Source organism: Crotalus tigris, unplaced genomic scaffold (genome assembly GCF_016545835.1).
Source record: "Crotalus tigris isolate CLP2741 ecotype Arizona unplaced genomic scaffold, ASM1654583v1 scf7180000018585.330925593:3314079, whole genome shotgun sequence".
In the NCBI taxonomy this organism is placed as follows: Eukaryota; Metazoa; Chordata; class Lepidosauria; order Squamata; family Viperidae; genus Crotalus; species Crotalus tigris.
In genome coordinates, this window is record NW_024097088.1 from 2,600,207 (window position 1) to 2,620,516 (window position 20,310).

General features: G+C 43.9%; 2 protein-coding genes across 4 annotated transcripts in view; both read left to right on the plus strand.

Annotated features, from left to right (window-relative positions):
* MBNL3 (muscleblind like splicing regulator 3) overlaps positions 1-3,340 on the plus strand; it is a 41,282-nt gene extending 37,942 nt beyond the window's left edge. For all 3 annotated transcript variants that reach the window (XM_039354784.1, XM_039354782.1, XM_039354785.1), the window contains one exon: positions 68-3,340. The gene's annotated coding sequence lies outside the window, so the exon portion shown is untranslated. The remainder of the gene's footprint in view (positions 1-67) is intronic.
* Positions 3,341-14,613: 11,273 nt separating this feature from the next.
* On the plus strand, positions 14,614-19,829 carry RAP2C (RAP2C, member of RAS oncogene family). The gene is made up of 3 exons (XM_039354786.1): positions 14,614-15,004; positions 15,639-15,956; positions 17,388-19,829. Exons 1-2 carry the CDS (start codon positions 14,732-14,734, stop codon positions 15,915-15,917), a joined length of 552 nt encoding a protein of 183 aa, XP_039210720.1. The 5' UTR covers positions 14,614-14,731; the 3' UTR covers positions 15,918-15,956; positions 17,388-19,829.
* The last annotated feature ends 481 nt before the right edge of the window (positions 19,830-20,310 follow it).

Sequence of the window (20,310 nt, forward strand, 5' to 3'; positions counted from 1 at the left end):
GACATGGCTTGCTTGCCTTTGCCAAATGTCCCCGTTGTCACTCTTTTCTTTTCTCCCCTTTCCCCAGTGTGCTGTTGGCTTCCTGAAGCAAAAATGGCGGAATTCCCTGTGCGTTTTGTTTCCTCTCCTCTCCTCTCCTGGTGGGAAGCTGGAGTGGGCTCTCTGTGCTTTCTGCCCCCGCTTCTCCTCCTCTCCAGCATCGACCGTAATCCTACGGCAGCATCCATGTTAACCAAAAACTGATCTGTGGGAATGTCAAAACATTTTTTTAAAAGCACTATATAAAAAGAAACGAGTAAGAAAACAGTACTCTGTTATTTGAGACATAGAAGTAGAGAACTATAAAATAGACTTTTCTAATACCTTACTTTAACACACTTTTCAAAAAGTGGGTCTTTTTTCCTGTCTACCATCAAGACAAAGTGCTCTTGCACAGTGGACTTAACTAGGTTAATTGTTCTATTGTCAATGGATAAATGTTTGTCTGTTTTTCAAAGTGTTATCTTAATGTTTTGTTTACATCCTAATCTATATTGACTTTGTTTGGAGAGACAAAAAGTTGTACATCATTATCAAGTATATTCCACACCATTTTTTTCATGATCATGATATCTTTCCATAGATGACAGTTATTATCAATTTCCCCTTCTCTGCCTTTCCCTCCCTCTCTTTTAAACGATATGCTAAAAAGGTTACGAAGGGAAACAGGAAGGAGTTGCTTTAAAAAAAGACAACAGAAGATCTGAAGAAATTCAGACAGGTTGCAGATAATTTCTGATCCATTTCTGATTAGGTTGATTTCTAAACATTATAAATAATGCAAAAAAAAAAAAACTAACAACACTTGTCCAGAAACAGAACAGAAAGTAAAAAGGACCAGGGACTCAATGCTAAAGAATTTTCACTGGAGCACAGAAAATATTGGCAAAACAAAACAAAAAAATCACTTTTCAGTTACAATTCTCTGCAGTATGTGGCCCTCAACTTCTTAATCCTTTAGTGACCAGGTTTTAAAGAAATCATGTTGAAGAAGATTGATTCTTTTTTTTTAATGGGGCTTTTTTACCCTTAAAACCAAAGGTTAATCTGTAATATATACAGAACAAAAAGAAAGAAAGAAACCTTTCAAACATGCATAACCCAACCCCATATCTTAATCAGATAAGTAGCACCAAGCAGATGCCTCAGTTCTCCATTAGCTACTTCTCTTGCCAATAATAATGTTAATTCATTAAAGGGCACTTGGAAAGTCTGCGCATTTCTATTTGTCAATAGCAAAAGGCCACCCTGCTTGGAACCGCCTGTGTACATTATGATATTCCAGCTCCTTGGGAAGATGGGGATGGGTGTAAAGGCCAAAGAGCTGGCAGCTGTGATTTCACATAGCTGTGTATATAATAATGCATTTCCTGGCCTCCAATCATGTAGAGAAGCAAAACAAGTCTAACAGCTTTTCCAAAAAATTTTCATTTTTTTTAATAGTCTGTCTGTAAGCTACTGATTTACAATTTAGGGGGTAATTCTGGATTACCTCAGAGCTTGCTCGGTTGGTGCTCAGTTCTGAAGCATGAGAGTCTTTGGCCGTTTTTACTTTTGGGTGTAAGTCAGGGATATCCAACCTTGGCAACTTTAAGACCTGTGGACTTCAATTCCCAGAGTTCCCAAACTCCCAGGCTGGGGAATTCTGGTGGTTGAAGTCCACCGGTCTTAAAGTTGCCACAGTTAGACACCCCTGGTGTAAGTTGAGATGTCTCTCCAAAGTTGGAACTGCATAAAATCCAAAAACAAGGACAGCCCATCTTGGATGACACCCTTGATTGATGGAAACGTGGAGATAAGCTTCCAGAGAACTAAGATCTCTGGTGTTACTTTGAAGGCTTATCGAAATGTTCATCCAGCCCCTTGAATTTGGCGTCCTTGCCCGTCTGAATGTCCTTCAGTCCCGGTTGCAGACTTTCTGTTTCCTGGCTTTGTAACTGTGTTAATGGAGAAAAACAGGATTTGAATTACTCCTTAGGTGCAGATAGTTATATATTTAAAAGGTGGTGGTGATGATGATGATGATGATATGGGATTTGCACAACCTGTGGCAGTGCCTCTACAGAGAACATCCCTGATCTCTAGTTGGAAATATTAGACACATGCACAAACACACACCCACACACACACATTTGTGAATACACGCTGGTATTAGCTTTATGGTCTTCAAGCAAAGAGGTGGAGCATCTGTTTTCAGTCTTATCTGTGTAGATGGAGATTTGTGTAATCTTGTCACTTTAATGTAACTCTCTCTGCTTTTCTCTGAATGATGTTGAGGAAAAAAGAATTCTTGCGTAGATGTGCGCGGAATGTAAACCTAACACATTTCCACAGCATTCAGTTTCACAGCTTTTAAAGTGTTTGAAAGACTGGATATCAGGGGTGCAATTTCTTTCCTTTCTTTTCTTTTTTCTTTTTTTTTTGGCAAAACGTAGGAGCCAAAAAAACAGAAAAAAACAAAAGTAGGAAAACTTGACTCCTAGCTGTCATATGTTGTACTGCAACAGACCACATTGAAACTGATTATATGGTCACACACATAGCACATCACACACATAAACACACACACACACACACACACACACACACACACACACACACTTTATATGGCGATCCAGTGATAGGTGTGTCAGGGTAACTTTTCTAGGTGCCACAAGAATTTTTTTCTTATTATTTTTTAATATCGACTTTGCAAATTTAGTGTTTGTTTGTAAAAGAAAAAGAAAAGTTTTGAGGGGGGAAAAAGAGCAAAGCTTGAAGCTTTGGAAACTTCACCAAATTTCAACCTGAGGGTGGGAATAGAAATGCCATTTGTGAGGGTAGCACTATTAAAGATTGTTGTGCAATGACTTCTTTATTCAAGAAAGAAAGAAAGAAAACACAGTCGGCAGACTATAAATTCCTTAGGAGAGCTGCATTCTGTCTACAAAGTCGCTGAGCTATTGGTGACTCTAAATCAAATCTCCCAAACCTGGATTCAGGTGTGAACTTGGTTCCAGAGTTGTCTATAAAGATTGTTGAAATCTGTGTGAGTTTTAACGACTTTTTACAAGCCGGTGCAGGTTGATCCAAACCTGCCTGTTCCTTTTTAATTTATCCAAAGTTCTTTCTCTCAAAAGTATGCATGTGGTTATGGATTGATGTACGTGTGCCCATTTTCTCTCAGCCTTATGCAAATAATATGCAAGAAATGCAGAAACTTGAATAAAACGGGTCATTGCAGAGGGAAAACGGAAAAGCTGATTGGTCGTTTTTGAGGGGGGAAATTTGTTAGCCATTCCATTATTAAAAAAAAAAAAAAGAACATATGTTCCTAAACCTTGAACATACATGCACAAAAAAAGAGGGATTTAGAAGTCGGTGGATTACGATTCTTATCTTAAAGTACAGTGTTCTGATGGATTAGATTATTTTTTCATAAGCAATCCAGTTTGGGTTTTTTTTTTTTTTTTCGTTTTTACAAAAATTGTTTAGCATAAAGGGATTTTTTTTTTTTTTTTTTTTTTTTTTTTTTTTTTTTGGTAAAGTGGTGTAATTTGCAATACTGTGTGAAATTCTCTCCCGTTCCCCCCCCCCCCCCTTCCCAGAGCCAGCCCATCCCTGAAGAGCTTTTCAGGGTCACTGTGCATTCTGCCTTGGGGAATGTCTTGCTAAGCAGTTTCCCCTCTTTGCAGAAGAGATCCCAGCTCCAGATCCCTCCCACCTTCTTTTTTCAGTCTTGCTAGTCAGCCTGCCGTTTATCCTGGCAAAGCCAGGAAAGAGATTTGATACGGGAGCCAAGACATCTCAAGACGTGGTTTATTTTCCTTTCCATTCCTTCCCCCGGTGCATCGCCCCTTCCTCACACAGGCAGTCCTTGAAGACCTCAGTTGGGCCCAACAGTTCGCTCCCTAAGCAAGGCAGCTGTTAACTGAACGTTGCCCCGTTTGATGACTTTTCTTGCCACCGTTGTTAAGTGAATCACAGCAGTAAAGTTAGTCACACGGTTGTTAAGTGAATCTGGTTGCTCCATTGATCCAAAAGGGGGATCCCGGGACGCTGTGCAACCATCATAACTATGAGTCAGTTGCCCAGCGTCTGAATTTTGATCACGTGACTAGGGAGAATGCTGCAACGGTCGTAAGTGTGAAAAGCGGTCCTAAGTTGTTCGCTGCCATTGTAACTTTGAACAAACTGTTGTAAGTCGAGGACTGCATGTATAATATCAGGAGAGGACTTGAAAACTCCATTTCTGAATTTGCAACCAGGCTGAAACGCCGTGTGGAGTAAGATAGTTTTCCAACAAGGGCAGATGCAATTTTTTTTTTTTGTCCTAGTCTCTATCCTTGCTTGTAAGCCGCCTAGAGCAGTGGTTCTCAAACTTTTTAATGCCGCGACCCCCAACCGGTCGTAAATCGAGGACTACTCAACTGGTCGTAAGACGAGGACTACTCAACTGGTGCAGCACCATTTGCAGAATGGGACTTTTGGCAGGCTCAGCAGGGCAGAGACAGCCTGGACAATTCCTATTGGCTTTTGAAAGCCAATAGAATTAGACTCTATTCAAGAGAATCTATTCTATTGGCTTTCAAAAGCCAATAGAATAAAAGGGAGTAGCACAGCTAAGGAAAAGGGGGCAAAAAATGGCGGTCTGCATTGTTTGGCGACCCCCGTGAAATGGTCGTTCGACCCCAAATGGGGTCCCGACCCACAGGTTGAGAACCACTGGCCTAGAGTCTCTGTAGCAAGGAGAGGCCGTATAAATTTCCTAAATAAATTCCAAAATAAAACTGGCTTCCTCCCAAGTCTTTTTTTATTCCTCCAAAGCGGACAAACTGTTCGTCCACCAGGAGTTCGGCAGGCTGACTTCTCAGCCCTGCTTACTTGGAGAGCAAGCAGCTGTTGCTTTAGCAAGATATTTGAGCCGTGGTGTTTTTTTCATCCGTTAGGCATTGGGGGAAAGTACATCGGAGCCAGTTATTGCTAGGGAGGGAAGAAAAATCTTAGAAATTAGGTTTTATACCCTCTTTTGAAGGGGGTTTGCAGAGAAGCCACACCTATGTGAAGAGTGGGGATTGTGGTGCGATCCCCAAGCTTTAAGACTGCAGACATGCAATCCTGGCCTTTCAAAGTGACCCTTTTTACACACTAGATCAGGAGCCTCCAAACTTTAAGACTTGTAGATTTCAATTCCCAGAATTCTATAAGTCTTAAAGTTGCCACATTTGGAGACCCCTGTGCTAGATAGTTAGAGAAACAGTGGGCAAAAGGCAGGCTGGCCTCCTGGGGATCTCAGCCATGTTGATCACTTAATACAGGAGCAATCTGGCAAGCTAGGAAACTGGAGTTTCTTCCCCTTTTTTTAAAAAAAAAAATCCGTAATACATTTCGCTTACAACTGAAAGAAAAAAGTGAAACATGAGGAAACGTCTTAAATTCCCCCTTCCTCCTGAAAGGATGTACCGAAATTATTTTTACCACGTTGCCTGATCAAGGCCTTAGAATATATTGTATGTTTAAGACTGTAGTGATTTTTTAAAGGAAAAGATACCTATTATTAGTTGATAGCCTAAAAATAATTGTAAATAGAATTTAAAAGACGTTGTTAATAGGCTACAACAAGTTAATTCATGTTGCATTACTTTCATTTATTTTATTGTTCGTTTTAACAGATTTTATTATTGCTTTCATATATATATATATATGTGTGTGTGTGTGTGTGTGTGTATATATATATATATGCACACAAACATGTGCATGTATACATATATAAATATATAACCTTTAGTAACTAATGGATTTAATTTTTGAAGGAGAGTTAGAGAATGTTAAGATTTTTAAATACATGTATTCAACTCTTTTAGTTATCTTCTAAAAACAACAACGCTGAAGCGCATGCCAAGATATAGAAAACAGAAAAATACAGTCCATAATTAGTTTGTATAGTTTACAGTTTAAGAACAAACAGAAGAATTAACTTTATATGTAACTCCTTACAATGATAGATTCATTGTTAACTAATTATAATTAAGTTGTTGTTGCTATGGCAACAAAACTACAACATGGCTACCTTTGTATACATTATTTGTGAAATTTTCACATGTAAATTAAAAAAAAGGTAATGTGTAACAGTATGGGTTTGTTTAAGGTACAGTTCAATACTGTCGGAAAAATATATGACTGAATATTTTTAAAATCCCAAAGTCCCATGTGAACGCTGGATCTGTGTCTTTGATGTCACTTTTTCAGTCAAAAGTTTACAACACATGGATTTAGAGTCAGGTTTTATAGCTTGTAGAAATTGTTGTGTGGGTTGGGTTATTCCACAGTATTTTTTCTCTTGGTGATCGAAATTAGAGAAAGGGTTTCCACACTGTAGCATTCAAAATGTTAGTTTCATTTCCAAATAATAGATATTTTGGAAAGTTGAATACAGAATTTGGTTAACAGATTCCCAGAAGGTCCGAGCAAAATCAAGGGAATGTGGTATTCTGCAAAATTGAGTCCTTTGCTTTCAGTTGGACTTAATATCATTAAGTCTGCCTTGAATTTTGCAAGCCTTTTTTGTCCTTTTGTGAGGGATTTCCCTGAGGAAACCCAATAGGTTTTCCCATTCTTGATGTTTTAAAGCTCATCGGTCAATGTTCTAAGCCTATGAAGTAATGATGTCCAAATCAGGGCCAGGGAAGAAAGAGGAATTATATTTTTATTTATAAGCAGAAAGAGGAAGAGTAAAATATGTATGAGAGATCAAAAAAAAAAAAAATACCGTGGAATAACTCTGTGACAGTGTTGAAGAAACCAATATGCTGCAGTTAAACTGATTCAGTTGGTGTACGAATGTGTGAGACATGTCTTTTTGCACTTATGTACATAGTCCACGAAAGAAATCCTTGGAACTTATTTTGAATATATTAAAAAAAAGTCTGTAATAATACAAGGTAAAGTTTGTAAAAGAGATTACTAAGGCTTTGAAAAGGAAGAGATTTTTTGCTATAAAACTTATCTGAACGCATGAAGTTGCTTTGCTGTTCTCCAGGCTTTGTAGTTTGCCATATAGTTTATAATCCAGCGGACTGGTCACTTCAACCTGCAGCTCAGAAGAAAGGTCAACATGGGAAACAAAGGCTTGACATCAAAATCAGGGTCACCAGCAAAAGTTCTTCGAGGATTTTCTAGCCACCCCTTTAGGCCTCCCGAGAGAAGAAGCTGCTCCAAGGCTGAGCCCCTTCCCAATTCATTCCAAGCCAGAGTTTGAAATAGCAGATCTTGTTGCTGGGTAGATCTGTCCCAGCCTATCCAGGCTGCCTCTCCTGCTTCACCCTTAGCCAAGTCCAAATGGTGGGCCTGGCTCACTTGACCCTCTCAACTAAGGCCTCCCAAGGTCCAGTAGGGTCGTGCCAGCTGAGGAATTCTGGGAGTTGAAGTCCACAAGCCTTAAAGTTGCCAAATTTGGAGACCTCTGGCCTAGAGGGGAGAGGTTCTCCTCCTAACCCCCCGAGGGCCTAAGAATGGCTTTGCACAGAATGTGGAGGTGAGGGAGTTGAACCCACGAGCCAGGTCCAGTTTTTAAGACAAGGGAACTTGTGCATAGGCATGTCACAATCTCAGAGATAGATGCCACATTCTGTGTGGATGTGCACAGTGTTTACTTAAGAATCTGGAAAGATGCGCAGATATGAATTGTGAGCTCGGATCCATGTGCTAGCCAAAAATTGATAGATCGCAGTGGCTTAATGCAGTTTTAAAATGAAAAAGCACCCCAAACTAGGGATGGGGGGGGAGAGAGAGAGAGAAATCTTGGTCAAGCTGAGATGTGAGGTAAGGCTTTATGTGTGAGTTGGGTGGCTATATAATTTTGTTTAATAAATAATAAAATAAATAAACGTGCCATTGAGCCCTCACCGCCAATGCCCGATATTAACCTCAGTTAATATTAAAAGTTCAAGGAACTTTGGCCCACTTAACATCCTCCAGTTGGGTTGCCTTTCAATGTTCAGAAGCGGAAACTGGGCTGGTTGGGGAGTAATGTAGAAGAGCTGAAGTCCCACCTAATCAGAGGAGGACACGCATCTCCTTAAGGCCTCTTCCCCCCGTCAAAGGCCCATCTGGAGGTCCCAGAGTTGAGGAAAGAGGCCTGTTTTGGGGGTGGGTGTTCTTTGATTGTAAATGGAGGGAGAGAAGCTTAACTCTTGCAACCCCCGCCCAGCAAGCCCAGGAAACCTTTGCTGGTGACCCTCGTAGTCACGTGTCCTACAATCAAAAGCTTCATGCCTTCCAAAGAAGGCAATTGGAAACGCAAAATAACCCCCCAAACTGCCAACAGATAATAATAACAATTGAAATGTCAAAAAGTGGTCTTTTCCAAACACACAACAGAGGGAAATCACCTGACGTAGAATTTACATGGTTTCAGATCTTTGTTACTGTACACAGATGCTATTTGATAGTTGTGGAAGCCAAATGATTTTGTTGCCATGGCTCTTGGTATCCAAACAGCTGAGGGGATGACTTGTTCTCTTGTCTAATATGGGGAGGGGAGGATATTTCTGTTAAATTTTGCTTCGTTTTACCGTTACAGGGACCAAAAATAAAATCTTCCAAAATTCAGAATGCCAAAATTACCTATTAACGTGGTGAGGGTGATTTTTTTTTTTAGGAAGCCCCTTCAGGAGAAAAAGGAAAAAAAAGATTTTGGAAAGCAGAATTGCAGATTTTAGTGCAGAAATGTGAATTCTGCTCTAAGGAAATGCATAATCAACAGCAGATTTTTTTAAAGCCAGAAAACCTCAATCTTTGCCCTGGTTTCAAATGCTTAATTCAGACTTTTGCACTAAATCAAGGTGGGGGGGGGAATTATGATCCTAAAATTTAACTTTGTAATGATTGTATTTGGATTGATTTGACTCGGGTTTTCCCCCACCCCCAAAAAACAACCCTCCAATTTTGAATATTTGAAAATCCATAATTAATAAAGAAAAGGCTAAAATGGTTGAGTAAAAATATAACCTTTCAGGGACCAAAAGGAGGCTCAGTAGAAATCAGTTGATTCACTTTCAATCTGGTTCCATCCTGATTCGTCCAGTCTGTTAGTTCAAGACCAACAAGAGATCGATCATTCCCTCAGTTGTTATGGACGGAATATATGCTTTGATGTTTTTTTTTTCCTTTTTGCCACATTTATATTGCTAGAGTGCTTGTTTGTGCTTTCTAGAAACTTGCATAATGCAACTCATTTTACTATGTTACTTCTATATTGTTATTGTTTATTTTTTCCGGATCTTTTAATAAAGTGTATAAAATTCTCTCTCTATGTTTTTTTATGAACCTATATCAACACATTTAATAAATAGGACTTTACTTTTTAAGTGTCTGGTTGATTAGTCACAACCTCGAAATGGCTGTTCAATCGTTTTATATTGTAGAATTTTATTTTTTTGTTTTGAAAAAAAGGAAAGACTAATGCTGTTTGGTGGTTGCCATGTAAATTAAATAGGACAGCTAAGCTCCATTACTCTCCTCTTTGTGAAGGGAAGAGAAATATTTATTATTCAGTGCTTTGGCTTTTAAGCTAATACATTTTTTTTATTTTAACTGGTTTCTTTATAATTGATGGAGGTTTTTGCATTTCAATTGTATAAATGGAAAAAGGAAAGAATTTTGAGCATATTAAATTTCAGTGGGGTGTGACAGCAAAGAGACCATTTAGCTGATGGGCTTGATATCCATCTGCCAAAGGGAAAATCCTCCCGCATTGTCCTTTGTGTACAAATTAGATTTTAAGACAGGGATATTATTATGTTTCCTTCTTCATGTGCAAAGCCCTGTTTTGAGTAAGGTCTTCCAATCAGGCTAATTGGCCTGTTCTAACCACCCACTTTTTAACCTTTCTTTGCTAAAAGGATGCTGTAGCCATATTGCACATTTAACAAAAAACAAAATGCAAGGTCACAGTCTAAAATGATGAATCTGTTTACTTGACAAATAAGCTAGAGTTTTTCTCCAGAAGATTCCATTGAATGTTACCAAGTGCTAGCGAGAGCTTTCGTTGAGGAACACCAAGACAATCATACAAGTAAATAGAGCAAGAAAAGAAGGATAAAGTGACTCTAGAAGAATGTTGAAGAGTAAATCCTTGGACCTGTCGACAGAAACATTCTGCATATTTTGGAAAGTCTGTCTAGAGACTCTCCTAGAACCTTTAAATTTGTTGAATGGTCTTTAAAAAAGGGAACTCCAATTTTGTTTTAGTTTTTCAACCAAAGCATTTGCAGGACCTTGGAAAAGGTGCAGGATCAGCTCCTGCAGCATAATGGTGTCTGGCTCCAATTTCTGAATTGTGCAGCCAGAAAGTTACTGCACCAGTGGCTCCAGAAAAAAATGCTTCTGCTGCTGACATTTTCCTCCTAACAATCTGAAAAGAGCAGGCAAGAAAATGCACCATCATCTAGTTTCTTCTTTGGGGTGGGGGAAAAGCTTCCCATTAATTGATCCTGTCCTGTGACCTCTTCTTGGGGATGAATCTGCCAAATGCAAGCTAAAATCAGCCCCAAAACTGAATTAAAATGCCGAGGTGTATCATTGTGATCCTTTATTCATGCCTGGTAACTGTCCTGGCTCTTGGTCTTACATGGCCAAGGTCAAACGGAGTGAGAGGCACCAAAGGAAGCAGGATTATTAGATTTTAGAGGAGAGCGCTGGAGATAGGAAGGAGATTTAGACTTCCGGTTACTGACAGTGCCATTGAAAAATTCAGTGCCCCCCTCCTTGTGCTAATTGGGATTTTTTAGAGTTTCACACCTGCAAAGGGAAGATTTACATCAGCTGTCCTTCTCCAGATCTTCATCTCTGATGGTCAGTTCCAGAGCTGTGTAGAGGTTTTTCCACCATTGGTCGTCTCCTCTTTCACATTGGAAAGTGGCAGGATTGTAGGAGAAGCAACAGACCAGGCCACCTTTACCAGCCTGACTTCTGCCCACCTTAATTTGCCTTGGCAAGGGAATGTTTTTGCTCAGGGTTGCTGGAAAGGCTCTCCCTGTTCCAGAGTCACAAGTTGCAACCTATTTTTTACCTCTTGAAATCCTGCAGGGCCCAGTCTGCCTGCAGGATCACAAACATGGCACTCGAGGTGTCTGACCCGAAGAGAGAGAAGACACGCTGGCATTGTTCACACCAGACAACCCTAATTCTTGCAGTGCAGTGAGTGGAACTGTAGGTTGGTTTCACATTCACATCAGTAATCCTCCTTTTGGAGACAGCGAGTGGTCACGGAAGTCTGTAAGGATTGACCCCTGGAATGGAGGTCAATCAGAGTTTATCTGTTTCTGTTTTGGGGCTGGCCAGTGACCGTCCCCTCTCTGCCAGCAGGGCTCAGTTACAAGAAATCCTATAAGCTTCCTGCGTTGGTGCATTATTTAAACAGTCCACTGTGTCAGGATTTGGCAGGCCACAATAAGGAAGGTGTCTTTTTCAATTAAGGTGGCCTTCAAGGCAGGGAATTGGACAACGGCTGCCAGGGAAGAGATGTAACAAGCAACAAGGCCCCAACCATACTCGGAAGGCTTTGAGGGAAAGTCTTGCAAAATTAGTTAGGTCAGAAAACCTCCCCATATTCTCCAGGGAGGGATCCTTTCTAAGCAAAACACACACACACACACACACCGCTTTAGGCTCCCATGGTGGGATCTGCAGAAAAGCCCCCCCCCCACTTGTGTGCAATGCCCTCTGCCAGAGGGGGCCCTATAGGGGGAAATCATTAAAAATATGGAGAGCAACTCTTTTACTTAGCCAAGCCAATAAACAGCTGGGGCTTGTGATTTAGTATCATTCGGGTATGGAACAGATTTTGCTGCTGCATCTCTCGTAAATTTGCTCTGCTTGTTTGGTAGCTTTTCTGCTTTCAGTGATCTGCAAATCCAACCTGCTTAGCTTACAATTCGCTGTGATGAAGATTTGTAGAAAATGCATCCGATCAATACAGTAACTGAGTTAAGTGTAATTGTGTGAACCCAGCTCTAGAGCAGCCCTAATAAAGAGCAAGTCATCTGAAATTTGAACATAATCAGATCTAGCAATCAGCACATTTGGCCTCTGGGATTAGGACTCCTGCCAAGTAGGGGCCAAACTCAATTTAAACTGCATCATAAACAAAATTTGCTTTAGTCTTGGCCCCATTCGCTGCTTCACCCTGACCAGTATGACAGGCTCTGATCTGTTCTTGGAGAAAAACGGTCTCTTCCCTGAGCAGAGAAGCTGAGCTGGTGACACTGCTCTGAGTAATTCCAGCCACTCCCGACTAAAAATTGATCCATCCATGCCCTGCAACTCTCTGCCAGCCATTCTGTTTTGACAAGCTGATGGATGCCTTTGCAAGGGGGGGGGGTGTAACGGCTGCACTTTGCAAATCACTGCCCCAAAGAAAAAAATGCCTGATTGTTTTTAGTCCAACAGAGGGCGGAGATTGGAGATAAACAATGCATAACCCAACATCCACATTGGGTCACCGGCTTCCAAAATAACTCCAAGCCTGCCCCAAATTCTGCAGCACAGCCCGCAGCCCTTGCTCATCTGCTCCGTTACTTTGCTTTGCTTGCATAGTTAAGCAGTCATTAGAGGATGAACTGAAGTGACCCCCACAATCTGTTAGCATAACCTTTCTCGGAAGTGCTCCTTCCTGCCCCCTCAACTTTGCTGGTCACTATCATTCATGCTTGCGTCAGGGCTAAAATTACATGATAAGCTTGTCCAGATGGGACTCTGGGCATTCATTTCCTTGGCCTCCTTGAAGCTTATTTCTCCTGCTAATGTTCTCCCTGTACGTGCTGCAGGCTTAGCTGTGTGGCTGTTGAACAGAATAAATGTTTTCCAGGAGTTTAGCAGTGACCAAGTCCCCTTAAGGAAAAATTAGGAATGATTTAACAATATCATAGTATAGCTACTAAGAAAAGCACCTTGTGCGTGCGTGCAGAACATGCTCTTAATTTCAAGTGTTTTCAAGTGAATCTCTTGGCTGTGATTCCATGTTCCTACTGGAACTCCTCTACTTTTTATAAATGTATTTATAACACATAAGAGTGAATCGTTTGTATCATTTCTACTTCGGCCTCTTACTTTGAGGAACACCCGGTAACATTCAGTGAGTCCCAGGTATGTAACAGTAATAGGCTTATTGCAGTAATTTACAAACACCCCTAAAGCCCTGTCCTGCCTAAAGCAGTTTTGGAGGGTGTGTGTGAAAGCAGAGTATTTTCTTCCCACCAAGTAACAAAGAGGTTTATTATGGCCTTAGAGCAAAGTTGAGCACCCAAACCGGAATGGAGAGAAAAAGGGGTCACATATTTTCAGAAATTCACCAGCTTAACAAGGAATCTGGGCAGAAGCACTTAAGATCATGATGGCGGCAGGTCTTGAGGCCAGGAGGAAATAGTGGGTGGACCCAGGTAGGAAGCAGGACTGTCAGGTATGTTTATTATCATGACCATGTTTTTTTTTAAAAAAAGAAAGAAATAAAAATGTAGTAATAATAATAGTTATAGAAGGTCAGCAGGAAGGATGGAGCAAAGAGAAACACGGGGAATGATTAAATGGATTTTCAGGAGCAGCAGCTCTCGGTCCATTGTTACGAATGTTCTAAAGCCGCACAGCCCACCCATTTACATCACAATCCCAGGATGTGCTGCTGCCTTGCGGGGCGATTGGAGAATCGGGGGGGGGGGGCCTTCATCCTCTCATGGCCTGTTGCAGAGTGGTCCAGCCTCTGGATGAGCAGCCTGACTCGGTTTCCCTTCTGGAAAGGGCAGCAAAGGACCAGCGATGCCCAGGAAGAGAAGAGGGAACACTCCATGGAATGGCCAGGCTCCGCAGCCACTGTGGGGAGGAAAACGACGAAAGGCTTCTCGTTCTAGACTGAGGATTGCCCTGGGATCTCTTCGTAGTCTCCCATCCCTCAGCCTTCCTCCTGCGTTTGTGCCCACGGTCCCTCTGGGCCTGCAAAGCGGCCTTTCCCTGCCAGGGCTTCTCCTCAAACGGGGCGGCGGAAACCCGGGCAGTCCGATCCGCCCTGAGATGGCAGGCTCCGCTCAGCTGAGCGCGGCTTCCGCCTCGTGTTACACTTTTTTTCCCTCCGCCCGTTCCACACACCCCCGTTTTGAAAGTGACCCCATCGATCAAGCATTTCCGGGAGAGAGCGAGATGTCGCTCTGGTCGTTGCTTCTTCATGGTCGTTGAAGGCGTCGCTCTGTCCCTATCCCTCTCCCCTCCTAGCCCCACTTCCTTTCGTCGGAAGCTCTGCGATCCCATCCCGGAAGGAGCGACCGCCGCCCCGCATCTCTGGCCCCGCCCCCGGCAGCCAACGGCGGCGCAGCCTTTGTTCAAGCTTGTGGCATTGAGAGGCGGAGGGCTAGAGCGGCCCAGCGGGGACGACCCCTGCGCGACTCACGGCCTCGCCGAGCAGCAGGGCGCAGGCGCCGCGCGCTCCTTCCGATTGGGCGCCCTTCCCCCACGCCCGGAAGTGCCGTCATCAGCGCCGCTGCCGCACTCTTCCGGGCGGGCGGTTCCCCAGCCCGGCCGTGGAGCGAGGCGGCGACGGCCGGGCCTGGGCGAGGGTCGGGCGGGCGGCGAGCGCGCGAGGCCGGTGCGGGGCGAGGCCGGGAGTCGGGGGGGCGCGGGAGGGGCCCGGGCGAGCCCCCCTCCTCCCCCCTGCCGCCGCGGGGCCATGCGGGAGTACAAGGTGGTGGTGCTGGGCTCGGGCGGGGTGGGCAAGTCGGCGCTGACGGTGCAGTTCGTGACGGGCACCTTCATCGAGAAGTACGACCCCACCATCGAGGACTTCTACCGCAAGGAGATCGAGGTGGACTGCTCGCCCTCCGTGCTGGAGATCCTGGACACGGCCGGCACCGAGCAGTTCGCCTCCATGCGCGACCTCTACATCAAGAACGGGCAGGGCTTCATCCTGGTCTACAGCCTGGTCAACCAGCAGTCCTTCCAGGTGAGCCCCGCCCGCCCAACGCAACACAACGCAGAGCCTCGTCGGGCCCGGCCCTCCCTCCCTCGGCCGCTTCCCAGAGGGCCCCCCGTGTGGACTTCCAGGGAAGGAGCCGGGAGAAGAGCTGCAGGCGGACGATGCCTCCGCGACCTCCCGGGTCCTCTGGGGGAGGCAGGAAAGCTCCCCGGCCTCTGCCTCCCGCCCCCCGGGGTCCCCACCCTGCCCAGGATGAGGAGGGGGCTTTGACGAACCCAGGATTCCGACCCTGGCAGGGTGCAGCAGCCCCCCATCCCTTTGAACCCTTCTGGCCCTATTTATACCACACTGATGATGCTCCCTAGCTGGGCTGTGAAACGTCTGCAAGAAAAGCACCCGGCTCGGAGAGCACCCAGGACCCCACAAGTTCAATATTCCCTTCTATTAGGATATTTTATAGCAAATATGGCTGCCTTAAACTGTCCTTTGGGACCTATTGAGCTTGGCCAGCTTTCAATCAGATGCTCTGTGGGCCCTCTGGGGAAAAAAACATGCTCTTTGGCCCAGTATGTTAGCCTTGCAGACGTGGTGAGCCCCCCTCTGCCCTTGCGCCACCCCTTGAAGTATGGAGAGCATTCACTACTTTTGATTTCTTCCCCAGGACATCAAGCCGATGAGGGACCAAATCGTCCGTGTGAAGCGATACGAAAAGGTTCCTCTCATCCTGGTGGGGAATAAGGTCGACCTGGAGTCCGAGAGGGAAGTTTTGTCAGCGGAAGGCCGAGCGCTGGCCCAGGAGTGGGGCTGCCCCTTCATGGAGACCTCTGCAAAAAGCAAGACCATGGTGGATGAACTCTTTGCCGAGATTGTGCGACAAATGAACTATGCATCCCTGCCTGAAAAGCAAGAGCAGTGTTGTACAACTTGTGTTGTCCAGTGAAGGAGAAAGCAAACTCTCCATCATGGCCATGCAGAGCAGGTAAGTGCCCCCCCTCCCAAGAGACAAACAGACAAGGGAGCCTCTCGGCTAGGAATTGGGCTTGCAGCAGCGCCCGGAGTCCGTGCTTGAAGAGCAGCCCTTGGGCTTCCTGGCTGAGTTGGGGGCTGATCAGTGCTGCACTTGGGTTCCTCAAGGACAGCCTTTCCCCCCCCCCCCGGCTTTTGCTGCCTGAGTAGAGAGAACCAGAATCTGCCAGGTGTCCTGCCAGCTTAACTTTGCTGGATGCCTCCAAAACACGACGGAGCCTTTTGTGAATTGGTTGCGATTGAACTGGCAACAGCTCTCTTGAGTTCTTGGACTTTTCTTCTACCCTTCTGCCAAAATAATCTGAATCCAGGACCGGTTGCATTGCGGTGCTTGGTCCCCAAAAACACAGTGGATTTGCCAAGTAGCAGGGCAAGCAGTTAAACCTGCCTTAAATCCTCCTGGCTTAACATGTGATGCCCACAAGCCAGCTTCTCCAGTCTTTGGTAGAGAAAGTGCTATGGTGAGATAAAAAGGGGCCTTCCTGTTAGCCATCTCTTCTCAGATTCTACTGTGAATCTATGTAGGCCTGCTATAGTTGATCCTTCCGTGATGCCTTGTAGATAAATGTTGGTTTTCTTGCAAGGGCAATTTCCTCCCGCACACTATTCTGAAACGGACAAACTGCTTTGTTCCTTGAATCATTTGAAGAAAGCTAATGGTTGATGATAAGCCTCGCTTCTTAACCTGAAATGGCCTATTGGCTCTAATGGAGCGGGAGGTTGTGAAAATGTGGTCGTGTGTCAGCTGTCATTGAATTTTCCGGGCGCTGCAAACATGTTCAGCAAAAGAAGTCGGGCCACAGCTACATGGGTTGCATGAAATGAAATAAAACGGAAGCAGTGACGTTATTTTTTCCCCCAGTTACTTGCAGCCTTCCCTCTTTTGAGAGGCTGAATAGCTTCCATCTCAGTTTTTCCTAGTTCCTCTACCATGTAGCTGCCATCTTTTGAATTGCCCGCTTCAGTTGCCAAGGTGGAGAACCTCATCAACTCATCAAAGCATTAAATTGTTGAGGAGTAACAGGAGGGGGGAAAAAACCCTTTCTGTAATAAATTGAGTCACAAGCTGTTCCCCCCCCCCAACGGTATTACGTAATAAATCTTGTTCGGGGTCTACTGGATTTAACTTTTTTTAAAAAAAAACCCTGCTACTTCACTCTGTTCTGCTTGCATTTTCATAAAACAGGATCTTTGTGTGGTTTGGAATAATTTGTTTTCTCCAGCAGGTCCCCAGGAAAAGCTGTAAAAAATCTGCAGGTCAAAAATAAAACTATTTTGGGGTGATGGGAAAGCGGGTCCTCGTGTTTGGTGATGCCATCAAAACAGCTTCTTGTGCCCCAGGAGGTCCTGAGGCTCCCTGACAGATTCTTTGTCTTGCTTGCAGATAAAACTCAGAGGAAATTTGCACAGATGCTGCGTTGGAGAACCCTTTTAAGCCCAGGTTGCCGAACTGAGCCTTGCTCAATCTCGTCTCTGCCTTCAGAGCACGTTTTCCATGCATCCGGTGTGAAACAGGCAAGGAGCAGCCAGGGAGAGAGGCAGGGCCTGCTACAAACACTTAGCATGTTTACCATTTGATTTGGGAATCTGTTCTTGATCTCTTGGGGTGTTTTTTTTTTTATATATAGCTTTCTAAGTTCCTATTAATGGCTAATATGCAAAAGTTCATTTTAAACTATTTTATTTCTTGAATTGATTTCTAAATCTTGTATTTATTAAACTTTAAACTCAGTATTACCTACTCAATGCCTTTTTAAGAGAAAAAAAAATTAACGGAGAATAAAAGTGAGCCTTAAACACAAATGGTTACTTCTGTATATTACCTCACATTCGTGCTTGATTTGCAAAAACAGAGAGAGAGAGAGAGAAAGAAAGAGAGTGAAAACAAGGTTTCTTCTCCTCTAAAACGTCATTGATGGGAACTTTGAAACATTCTGTTTACATGTGATGGTGTCATAGAAGGATGTTTTAAGAATTGCCTGATACGTGAGGACACAGCATCCCTTTATCTCAGCAGCTGTGATTGGCCTGATGGGAAAGCTTTTTGGGTGGGGACTGGAGACATCCAGCAATTTGTATGTGTGTTCTCTGTTGTTATATGGTATTCGGGTTTGGTTTTTTTGAAAGATAAGGCTGTGTTGAAAATCACCTGTTCATCTGCTTATTGCATTATCTTCCAAATGCTGAAAAATCTTTTCTTGGGAAACGGACAGTGTGTCTTCTTAGGTTGTGTTCCAAAGCAAACGGGAACTTGAGATTCCTTGACAGGATTTAAGGTGACTTTGGGAAAGAAAGAAAGAAAGAAAAAAGTGAATTTATGCTACTGTTTAACTCTTGTCTCTGTCCAAGAACATTGAAACAATAGATGAGCCGGCCTGGCCTGCTGCTCCGTTGCTTGCCTGCCATTTTCTCTGGGGTGCAGCCTTGGTTGGTTCATTAGGCCAAGAGACGAAGCAACGGGAGCCTCCGTCACCCTGGCCTTCCATGGCCTGCATCTCACCGAAACGGCAGTTTAGCTAATTGTGGTCTTCGAAGAGCAACACCAATTTTGAGCAGAACGAAGAGTGCATTAGTAGAAATGGTAGCACCACGACTGTTGTAGGCATTGGAGACCTTTTCCTAGCACTGATGTAAAAAGTGTCTTTTTTTCCCCTGCACCAGGTTTAAAAGCCCACCTGGAGTCATTTGACCATACATCTAATAAATGTTGACTTCCGTAGCAGCCCAAAACTTAGTGTTAACCAAATTTCATCCTTAAATCATCTGGGTTGGCAGATGGCACTAGCATGCTGTGCCTTGATCCTGAGCCTTCCCAGCGTTTTGATCTCTAAATTCAAAATGTGCAGTGAAGTAAAGGTTAGGCTTGCACTTTAATAGAAGTCTCCAAACGAAAAACCCCGTTTTACAGTGCTTTTTACATTGGCCAAGTATCAGATGTGTGCCAAGGGAATGCAGAATTCACACAGTGACTGTACCTTATTTCTTCAGTGGTAGACACGTTGTGTTAACTTCTAAACTTCTCTGTTGGTTGACCTTTGTTTAAAAAAAAATTAAATCCATTCTTTCTCAATTGGAGTTGGGAGTGGCAAAGAGTTTGCCATCTGACCTGGGCTGCTTCAGCGCAGCTTGGAACAAGGGCTGGCCGTTTAAAAGAGGAGGCCTCCCTGGTCCTGACGTGCATCGCAAGGTTCAAATTCAGGCAGCCTTTGCGCTGTAGGCCTCCCCGCCTGCTTGCTTCAGGCCCTGGACTCCAGAAGGACTCTGGAGCTGCACAAGGCCTCTTCTGGTCCAGCTGAGAAGCTGCTGGTATGCTTGTCCCACTGATCTGGTTGAATCATGCAGCCCTTGGGCCAAGTTCCCAGGTGATTAATCAGGGGAAGAGGGAGGATCTGGTTCTGGGGGAAAACCCACTTCAAATGCCTCTTTCTCCACATTGCACAATGGGAAGCCAGACGGTGCTCCGGGGGGGGGGGTGGCCATCCAGGTGCACAATCCCAGCCATTGTCGGGAGTAATTCCTTTCCAGGGCTACTCGTGGCATCTCCTTCCTGGATGTGGCACCACAGCCCCGTTCTGCCTAAATGTTCTCACAATTTAATTCAGTGTATCAAATGTACTGTACCTCTTTTTTGGGGAAAAGTAAAAAAAAGTCTGGAAATTTGGCAAGTGCAAAACTAGGACAATGATCAAATGCTTTGTAAAGGTGAACCACCTTTTTTTTTCTCTCCTCGCCCTTCCAATTTCATTCATTCTTATTTTGTAAGACAACCCTTACAGTCCAGCTGTTTGTAACTTTTTTAATAAAATAGATACCTGTATTACCAAAAGTGGTTTTCTCTCTTTCCTGATTTAGCTACTGTGGAAGGGTGGTTTTGTGGTTTGTGCTATAATGTGTGTTAGCTTCTGTGCAGTATAATACGGCTGTGGGGAACACACCCATGTTGTCCTTCAGCTAATGCAGCAATTGCTTGCATCCCTGTTGTGCAATTTCAGCTTCTTGAATTGTGTGAACCCCTCAGAAGTTGTCACAAATTTTACTTTAGGGAAAAGAAGGGGAAAATGATGAAATAATCTGGGAGTAATTAGATTAAATGTTAATCTTTAACTCTTATACTTGGCACATCCCCTTTTCCCTGGCCCTGTCTGCTTTGGGGATGTGACCCATGAGAAGGACACAAAAATCTTCTGTGGCCTGATTATTATTTGGAAAGATGAGGGTAGAGATAAATATGGTTTTGGGGATGGTTTGGGCCTCGTCCTGAAGGAATTCTGCAGTCTAGACCTCTCCTTGTGAGGCTTCCCAGCTAC